The sequence below is a fragment of the Pocillopora damicornis genome, chromosome 13 (assembly GCF_964200805.1).
Source record: "Pocillopora damicornis chromosome 13, jaPocDami1.2, whole genome shotgun sequence".
Taxonomy (NCBI): domain Eukaryota; kingdom Metazoa; phylum Cnidaria; class Anthozoa; order Scleractinia; family Pocilloporidae; genus Pocillopora; species Pocillopora damicornis.
Window position 1 is genome coordinate 4195369 of NC_142682.1, and position 10590 is coordinate 4205958.

Consider the following 10590-nt stretch of genomic DNA (forward strand, 5'->3'; position numbering starts at 1 on the left):
TTTAATTATATGAAAAGCTTTTGAATGTTTTGGCCAGGCAAAGAGCCCTAACAATCAGTTCTGGCACCCAATCAGAATTAACTAATGTGGCATGGCGTAGCTCGCGATAAGTTTTTTCTGCCTTCTCCATTAGCTCAAAGAGATATGGGTCATTGACATGGAGGAAATCGAGTAGTGGAAGACGATTGCGTGAGTGGATCTCATAACGCCCACTTTGTACTAATATTGTAATTACCTTGAGTACAATGAACAAAAGTGTACTTGTACTTTTTAGTAAAGAAGGATTTCCTTTTAAGAGTGAGTAAGGCAGCTGCTATGGGGTGTGAATCACGCCTACACAAGCTCGAACAAATTGTAAATGGCTGTAGAGGAAGTGACTGGAGTGCTTTGGAAGGTTTTCAATGTTCTTTCATAGGAACTCATTAATTTTGTTTAAAATTATTTGATCCGGTTGCCGTTTCTTCTATTTCATCTTTTGTTTTTTTTTCCTCAATTATATCCACTCTAATAACATTCTTCCGAGGTAAAATCAGGTGGCTTAGAGCTTTTTCACTTTAAATGCTGGTAAATTATTCCTTTATTTGCAGAGATACTTTTTCAGTAGTCTCGAAACTATTATTTTTCTCTAAAAATGAAAGGCTAAGTTTCGAAATATCAGCAATCGAGGAAGAATCCGTGAAATTCCACTCCTGACGACGGCATATTTTCTGCGCGACTGTTGTTACTTACTTAGTAACGCAACTTTTTCTGTCACGCGAGAGAGTGGAAAATTCTTCTTAGAGGAAATTCGATAACAGCGAGAGAAACTTCAGCTTCTTTCCACATATTTTCTTTTTCATTTTGACAAACTTAAGTTTGTTGAAATCTTATACTACCGAAATCGCATTCAAATTGTAAGCTATTATTTAATTCGTCTGTCAGTAAACTTCGACTGTCAGTTTCGCGCTAAAGTGTAGCTTAAAATATCACTAGTAACAGATCACATCAAAACATGAATGGAAAATATTTTTAGAAGATAATCGAGCTATTAGTGAAGAATCAGAACATCTCTTATTTAATGCGGTTCAAACCGGATGTGTGTTATAAATAAACTCACCGGATGTAAAATATGTAGGGTATTTATCGGTATTATAAATTGGTAATGTAGTGACATAAATTATATTCGTTGCTACACAAAAGGATGATGAAGCTACATATCGTCAACGAAAAAGAGCTTTCTGAAACGGAACAGGAAAAAATCGAGGCTTTGTTCCGGTAGGGCACTTAAAATTTTGCTTAGGAGTTCTAAAAATATTGTAACAAACACAAGAGCCAGTGGAGAATACGATCTCGAACAATACGCAAAGGAATGTCGCACGATCTCTGCGTGCGCATACCGCTCAGATCCTCAACTTAGTATGGTTGTCTGTTCTTTCAGCCAGTAAATCCCTCAAAATGGACCTGATTGAGGGTAGAGTTCGGTATCGGAAAGGAAAAAAGGTAAGCTGTAAATCTTGGATAATGCTCGGTGCATTTCAGTACTCATTCATATTCTGTTTGTTGCAGTGGAAGATTCGATGGGCTGTTTTGAGACGGGTGAATCCAGCGACTGGTAAGTTGTGCACGTTTTTAACTCAAATAATTTACACAATGATTTTCGTCGCAAACACAGATTTTAATAATTAGGTTCTATAGTGCAGCTAGTGGTGTCGCGGCCTGATCTCTTTGTAAGGCAAAACGGCTGTTGTTTGATGGGTTTCGTCGAGAGTGTTACATAAATAATTTGAGAATCGGAGAACATTATTTATCTCTGCGGTGCGGTCCGTTCAATGATTCTTCGTAAACGCAGCGGTGAGATATCGTCAATTGAACAATTTAAGAGCATTTTCGACTGTCTGAGGTTGAGTTACTGATAATGCGACAGCGACACCAGTCAAGGACTCCCCTTGCTTTTAGTAAGACTAGCTCTCATTTACACTTCGAATTCTTTCTTATATTCTGTGACCTTCTTCGGCGTCTATTTGTGAAGCTCTCAATGTCCGCGGGCAAGACAAATTTGCGTGAAATTATCGCTCTAAGTGAGCCAACTAGACTTTTAATGGGAAAGGTAACTGCATACATAATAATTCTCGTGAAACTTTTGTATTATTTTGTATCTCGGAATGCCGTTGTTTCAATGATCGCGTGTCCGTTGTATACATTGAAATTTTGCTGCTTCACTCGCGCTTGATAGAACATTGAATTCTGCAAGCTGTTGCCGCATGCTGTCAGCGTTTTTTTTTTTTTGGAAAATTTTGCCATATCTCGCCCTCTTTAAAAGGAATCTTTGAGCTTTGAACGCAGTTGTAGGCGTCTGATCTCTTTTTCCGCTTCCAAACATTTGATTTGCCTACCCTGTATCAATTAACCGCCCAACGGCAAGTTACGTCGAAATCGCTCAGTATAAAGTGGTAAAAGTCGTTGGAAATTTGTTCGCTTCTATTATTTATCACCCTTATGGGCTAATTCATTCATTGTAGATCACCAAAGCTATTATCTCACTCGTCACTAGTTTTAGAATTAATTCAATAGAGTACTCAGCAGTTTGCTGAGAGACAATCGCAATATTTATACGAGCTAGGCTTTACGACAGCGCTTTCCATTTCCTATGTTGTTCTTTTAATATTGTCGCTGAATTTGCTCAGTTGCGTGATAAAGCGAAATTTGGTGGCCATCTATTCGCTCCAATAATTACTTTGCGTTGTAATATCCTTCCGCTGTTTAAAACGTACTTGTCTATCAGTCTCTAGTCAACGTAAATAGCAGGATTTTTTTTAAGGAAGAAACATCTCCCGGTGATAAAAATTCTGCCTAAAATAACCATGATACATACTCTATTTTTCGCTTTTCGCCTGCGTTTACTTTCGCCCACGTCGTGATTGAAAATATAAGATTTATAGAAAATAAAGCTGAACCCGCAGAACCTTTTTCTTCTGGTTTAATTCTTTCATGAAGGCTTTTTCTCAATGAGGGATACACATGGCTTAATTATACTTAGTCTCATGCATACATGAATTTTATTATATTTCTTTGTACACTGGTAATAACACCACATTAATATAATATCTTCTTCAATATTCTTTCTTTCTTAATTTCGTCATTGCGACTTGAGAAACTATGATTGATGTTGTTGATAGAAGTCCAAATTGATTTTTGATCATGTGAGCATAAAACGATACCGTATTCAACTGTGACCTAACAATTACAACATCGGCTTGGAAAATACATTGTTTGTTGAAAGGCTTTGTAAATGGAGGGTCTTGTAGACCAAATACAGCTGCAAACACATGTTTTGTTTCAAAACTTGGTAATTATTATCACTCCATATGACTCCTGGATTTAAACATGTGTTAAAAAAAGTTGTGTTCCTGAAATTGTGAAATTATAAGTAATGTGGTATAGCTGTAGCCCTTAATGAGGAGAACTGATCTGAAATGACCATTTAAGGCATAACTTTCTGGCCAAACCTCAAAGCATAATGATCTTTAATTAGAAAAAAACGACATTGGTTTTCTTTCTGTGTGTAACATGTTTGTTGTTTATTTTTGTGGATTTTTCTCTTCTCTATACATAATACACTCATCTTGAATCAGCTGTGTTTGTTTGTCATTTAAGATGAGGCTTTATTTTTCTTTGAGCCTATTCGTTTTCTTTGTAATTTCTAAGAACTTTCCAATTAAAGTGAATTGACAGGTGTTTACATTGGCTTTTTATAACAGAATAATATGGCATGTTTTGGTGACTTACATTTTTTAATCTCAAATATTTTGTATATAATAACTGATATTTTGGCAACAAGTAGTGATTTTTTTCTTTGTAGTGTTACTGCTTACAAGGAAATTGTATAAAAAAAGTGTAAGAAATTTTAGGCTTTGATAGGGATTGCAGGCTTACCTACTTGGGTGTTGCAGCCTAGTGAGCTACAAAGCCAGAAGTTGGAAGGGAATAAGAATCTGTTCTCTTGAAAGAAAATTGAACACAATTAGGGTGTATGAAGTAACATGTATTTTTACTTGTGATCAAGATAACAAGTGACAAATTTAGCTTCACAGGCTAACTGCATTTTATGTCATTGAAGCTATCAAGTCATTGTATCTGTGTCATTCTTGCTGATAAAAGCTTTTACATTCTCTGAATTGATTTTTTTTCCTTCCCTTGTAGATGTGTTGAATCTTGTGCTGTATCCTGATCGTCATTCAGATCAGACAAATGCAGGAGCTCGTCATAAGGCCCTGCTTTCCCTTAAGGGGTTTAGTGGATTACAGGTGCTCAACAAGATGGACAAACACTTCAATGTGATCGTCATTATAACAACAGAAGAGGTGATTCCTCTAAGCTTTGAGACAATAGACCAAAGAGCAGACTGGCTGGCACTGCTTCAAAGCCATTTTGGGAAAGGTGAGTTTAAAAAAAAGAAAGAAATCAAGGATCGCATCTGCAACTGGCTGCCATCCAAAAGAAAAAGAAATAATCTGTATTTTTATAACCCTTGGCATGCCCTTAGACACGAAACAAAAACTATGTTATTGAACATAAATGCCTCTTTAATTTTCCTTAAATCTGTTGTGTCTCTTCTAGGAGATCCTAACTTCTTTTAAATTGAAAATGCGTTGAAAAGTCAGCCCCTAGAACATTCTAAATTGCAATAATTTGCATGTTTTTTTTTTTTTGTTGTGAACTATTTATAGCACGGTTCTCGAGTAGATGACAGGATTTAACTTGATATATGTAACAATTCTTAAGTTTCTCATCAAAGAAGGTGTAAAAGTTGCCTGTTGATGATAAGCATTTTGACCTTTTGACCCCTAAGAGTGACTGGCATCTAATTTCTCCCTAAAATTTCACCCCTGAATCAAACATTCAGGTAATGAGAATCAAGGAAATGATCACCAACTAGAGAAGCTCTTGATTCATAAACAAATTCTCCTTATCAGCAACATAGGAAATGTGTTAAAAACAGTATGGAGAATATGCATACTGATCTTGGAGTGTAAAGAGTTGACCTGCCACATGCTTATGTAGATACTGTTATGTAAGAGGATCATAGCTAATTTAGAAGTCACAATGAAGAATTCAGTTGAAAATTGTTTAGGTTAAGAATATTACAGCTTTGATTTGTGATTAATATGTATCCAATTTGAATTGGAATGGAACACAACAGGACTCAAAAGAGAGATGGTGTATTTGGAGAACCATTTGATATTTCCTTTTGAAAGAAATTTGACTCTTATATTTTGTAAACAATGAACAGTCACAGACTGAATACCAGTAAAAAAAAAAAGTAAAACAATATATAATGCTTATGAAAATATAAAAATTTGGAGAACAAGCCATCACCAGTTTTACTGTTTAAGAATTTTGAGAAGTTTGAATCTTGTATTTTAATACCAATAGATCATAGTGAGGGAAAAATTTCCAGGTGAACAAGATTGATTTCTGCACTAAATCAGGTTAAATTTAATTAATTTGACAACAATCACATACTTTAGTGTCATTTAAAGAAAGATAATTCCGAAGAATGTACCCAGATTGACCTTAAACTAACTTATAAGAAGATTGCTATACCTAAATATAAGACAGGTTATTTGATACAAGACGTTAAGTATGTTGATATAAAATTATGTAACATAAATGTAGACATTGTGAGAACCTGACTGTGGTGATATCGCTTGTAAGGCAAGGTAATGAATTAAAAAGCCAAAAAAAAAAAATTCAGGCTCTAATGGGATTCAAACCAGTGCCTCAAATTAGTGCCTGAAACCCATGCCTCCTAGGTACTAGTTCAAAGGCACACATTGGGGGCTAGGTCAATTAACCCTTTAACTCCCAAGATTTCATTAGTAATTCTCTTTACTGTCCATCTCACAATAATTCTTGTGATGCTAGTTTGGAGAATTTGGAATTGGATCAACCAATAATCCCTTAATTGATGTTTTTCTTTATTCTCATTACTTGTCTGCTTGATATCATACTGATAGTGTATGGAGAAATTCTGCCTTGATCACTTATGGGACTTAAAGAGTTAAAAAATTCTCTTACAAATAAATGAGGAAGTGTTAACACGGAAACTTAATGGTCTGATCTGATTGATCAGATCTTTTGACATTCCTTTATGTGCAAAATTTTATTACAAGGTAGTGTCAGAATGCTGAAATAATCAGATTTTTTTGCGAAGCCTTTCACCTCTAGGGTCTCAATTTAAGATGTCTTAGTAGTGTGCCTTTGGGCTGTGACAATTTGGAAGTAAATCAAACATTATTTCCCACTTTGTATTTTTCTTTATTGTCATTGCCTTGCTTGTGGAAAATATATTGACATTGAGAGGAGAGGTTATTTTTTTGTCACTCATGCACTCGTGGAACTAAAAGTTCCAATGAAAATGCAAATTAATAGAACTGATTTCTAAGACTGATAATAGTTGGAGCAATTCAGATGCTGGTGTCTGAAGTTGGAAGTTAATTGTACCATTTGTGTTGTTTCATCCTCAGAAAAATCCTTTGAGGGTATTGTGCCACACAAGCAGAAGATCAAAGCTGGAGAAGCTCACCTGCGCTTTTATGCCACTTTCTTCTCTCTCACCAAGAAGGACAGCTATCGTCTCATTGGTCACTGGAAGTTTACAGCGTTACCCAAGTATGGTGCTGTGGAAGCAGGTTTTGCCTTCCAGGCTAGCCAGGAGTCCCAGTCAGGGGATAAACTTATGACTTACTTCTTTGCCACTCGAGCTGGAAAGGAGATACATTCATTATTTGACAGTGTGTGCAGAGCAGGAGAGGTGGTTTCAGGTCAAGAATGTCTATCAGGTATGCTGTTAAGCATAAGGCTTTTTTTATGATAAGCTGAATGATACATGCAATTTGCTTGGTTCCTACTTATGACCTATTGGAAGACAGACACATAGGCGATGTCACCATGAACAATATTTTGCTTTTTCTATCATACATAATAAAGAGATTTCCTTGTTGCCATGGCTCTGTACAGTAATAGATTATAGAGGATGTCAAAATGTGGTGAGGATATCAGTGACACACTTACCTGCGCTTCATGTGTCACTTTTGTGTTTTTACAGAGCCATGTTAACAGTAACAAGGAATATATGGTTTTTAGCTGTAAGACACAGTGCTTGTGCTCTAAATGAACAGGGAACTAAATATAAGGGCCCATAAATCGATTTTGGTTAATATAGATTATTTACCTTGTTGTTTTGGTGTTCTACAGATATCAATTTATGGTACTCAAAGAATTGTCTCCCTTGAAAATGTTTAAGTTCGTGCTTCCTTGTATTTTGGGGTTTCAGCTAAAGAAACCATCCAATTAGAATTCTGATTTTTTCCCCTAGAATCAACAACAAAACAGACTTTTACTAAGATTTTCGCGTTTGAATTCGCGAAGAACACAATGTTGTTTATTATCTCCAGCAGTTTTTCCATCACGAGAACCAATACAATCCTGATATCTGAAATTACTGTCAAACGAACTTGTAGGCCAAAATGTTTAGCTCGGGAAAGTAATCGCTTGATTCTGTTCCTTCAGTAAAGTCTTTCCGACAAAAAGAGGTCCGGGCGCAATGTTTCGTTTTTTGTTACCTCTATTTCAAGACGAGACTCTTTTGAAAGAGCGGGGCATATTTTTGCTAAGTTTGTTCGGGTTGTTTCTGAAAATCGAGAGAATGAAAATAAGCTATTTAAAGGTTAAGAAATTCTTTTCTGATTCTCTTTTTCAGACTCAAGTCAGCCTGGCACCAGCGAGGAAGACGACAGGCGACCAGGGTTTCTCAGGCGCGCCTGGCTTCGAATGAGCGGCAAGCGGTCGCATAAAGGGAAAGCACCCAGACCAAGGAGCATGAGCATGCCATCCTCAAGCCATGGGAAGAAAAGCAAGGCTGAAAGTACCGAGCAGAGATCTCCAATAGAGGCAGAAAAGTCTTTGGTACGGAGAAATGAGTCTGTACCCTCGAACATAGGAGCCGGTCGAGATCACGCCGATAGTTTTAATGAAGTATTTTTGAATAGCGAAAAAAATTCTGCAGTCTTTCCCAAAAACCCACCCCCCGGTTACAAGAATATACCCGGGGTGACACCCGAGGGATATGAAGTAATGGAACCGGCGGATGACGAGGCCTTGACAGGTAGGAAAAGCAGCGGGGGATCTGGTACCCCGCGCAAGAAATCACAGGGGAAACGTCAGAGTGGACCGGAAAACGATAAAATTGATGGCGTGGAAGGATACGTCGAAGTAGAAGGAAGAGATGAAGAACTACTTGAAAAAATAAGGACAAACTCATATGCAAAGGAAAAACGCGGAGACTCTGTCGAGAGAACTTCCCGCGGGTCAGAGGGTGGGAAGAAGAAGTCCTCTGCTTCAGAGAAACGACAAAGCGATCAAGTTGCAAACATTGTTATTAAAGAAGAGCAGGAGGAAGAGGATGTGAGGAAAAAATCCGAAATTGAAAATCAACGAACGTCGAAAGGAGGAGGGCAGTGTCAAATAATTGTCACTCCTTGTAATGAAACCGACGAAGAAAAACTTAAAAATGGAAGAGAAGAGATGACGAATAATGACGACGTGTTTCTTCCAGAGGGAACCAAAACTGTACGTGACACAAGTGATAATGCTGATAAAAATCCTGACTACGTGAATGGTGACATTACACTTAACAATGCAAGTGTGAAAGCGGTCGGAAAACATGTGAATGGAACCTCCGGTAGTGTGTCTACGCGTCGCGGTATGAAGAACCCGCCAAGCCTTTCTCTTCAGCCAACCTCAACTGCTGGCAGTGCTGAGCACCTTTACGTGAATTCGCCGAAAGTCGTCGATTATGTTAATGTCAAAGGTGCCCGTGCAAGCCCTGGCTTGAGATCCCGCGCGAAAACGGGCGTAGCAAAGACTGGTACGAGCAGTAAATCAAAATTGAACCCGTACGAAATATATGATGGCAACGATGATTCGATTTACCACAGTGTGGAATCGCTAATGCCTTCACATCCGGGCTATCGAAATGTCATGAATAACGATCCCTCGCGAAGTCACAGTTTTGAAAACATCGCCGGTCATTCGTACGCAAACGTGTTGGGTGGGCTTCCCTCCTATAAAAACATGGGGCATATGGATCGAAAGTACGTGAATGTTGTTTCACAGCAGAATCAGGGCAATTTAAACTATATAAAACTGGACGGTGTAGATTCGTTTCAAGGGGCCAGTCCTTTTGCGAGTACGTCGCCAAAATCGGCCAAGCCGTCGAGCGATTATACTTGGATCGACGAGCGAAAAACTAAACTTTTGGCGGACACAGCGAAATTGCACTCTGAAAGAAGGCAGGAGAATCTGCCGCGGGTCATGAAGAAATAAGTTTGTAAATAGTTCTTGCGAAAAAAAAGGTTCCAGCTCCCCGCATGGCTTGGAAAAGACGCGGGAAAACGCGCGCGAAAATGTACACGCAATACTTAGGTGGGAAGCGGGACGCACGCGAAAATCGTCTCTCCCCAAAATCGTTATTCCCTAGGCGGGGGGGGGGGGGGGGGGGGGTTGGGTGGAATGCCCGTGTCCGTCTGATTGGCTTCCCCACACACAGGGTCCTATGGAAGGTGGTTAGTAAGCTTGAGATTATTTTTATGTAAAGAGACAAAACATTAAATTCTCGAAACTAACATTAGAAACTATGAAGTAAACAATTAGAGAAATAAACTCATCGGTTTTTACCTAGGAAATTATTATCATCGGATCAATGATTAAGGAATTTTTTTACCTATCAGTTGTGAAAGTTCTTGTTTTCCAGCTCGGAGGTCAATCAGCTGTGAAAAAAAACTTATGGGTCACCCAGATGTAGTATTGCTTTATTATGGCCCAGTAACGATTTTTATATGGGTTGTTAATTTCACATTCAATCCCAGAGCTCCAACAAAGAATGATTGTAACTTTGCATGCATTCAGCTCCTAGGTTACACTGATTGAACATGGGAACATTCTTTTGTAGTAAAAAAAAAAAAAAAAAAAAGAAAGACGAACAACTGAGTTTTATTAAAGATGTTGCAGATTTTGCGATGTGTCTGTTGCCAACTACAATTCAGTGTGAGGTGCAAGATCAAAACACAATCAACCTTACCAGGAATGTGCCCCCAATTTTTTTTTTTTTGGTTGTCCGGCCCCCAACCAATAGCTTACTCCTTCATCCGTGATAATGATTCAGGCCTTAAAGGGCAGACGGGTTGGGAATTGAGGTTACTTGGACCCCTAAGAGTGACTGGCATCTAACTTCTCCTTACAACATCACCTCTGAATCACACATTGAGGTCATGAGAAGAAAGGAAGTGATCACCATTTAAAGAAGCTCTTGATTGTTAAACAAATTATCCTTATTAGCATCGTTAGAAATGTAAGGAGAACGGTATGGAGAATATGCAGACTGATGTTAGGATGTAAAGGTAAGGTTACTGTGCACAAAACGAGGTGCCTTCTAGTAGAAAAAAAATCGTCCTTTGCGCGCTACTTAAACAGAAACCATGGAAAACTATGTATCACTGTAACGCTAGTAAAGTACAGATCCTGAAAATAACAAATGGTCAAGTTTTGTCC

At 38.1% G+C, this 10590-nt stretch overlaps 1 protein-coding gene across 1 annotated transcript; it reads left to right on the forward strand.

Annotated features, from left to right (window-relative positions):
* Window positions 1-1162: 1162 nt before the first annotated feature.
* Window positions 1163-10057, forward strand: LOC113682533 (uncharacterized). Its single transcript, XM_027199693.2, has 6 exons — window positions 1163-1254; window positions 1418-1479; window positions 1546-1591; window positions 4180-4416; window positions 6507-6821; window positions 7742-10057. The coding sequence occupies exons 2-6, from the start codon at window positions 1435-1437 to the stop codon at window positions 9364-9366; spliced, it is 2268 nt and encodes a 755-aa protein (XP_027055494.2). The 5' UTR covers window positions 1163-1254; window positions 1418-1434; the 3' UTR covers window positions 9367-10057.
* The last annotated feature ends 533 nt before the right edge of the window (window positions 10058-10590 follow it).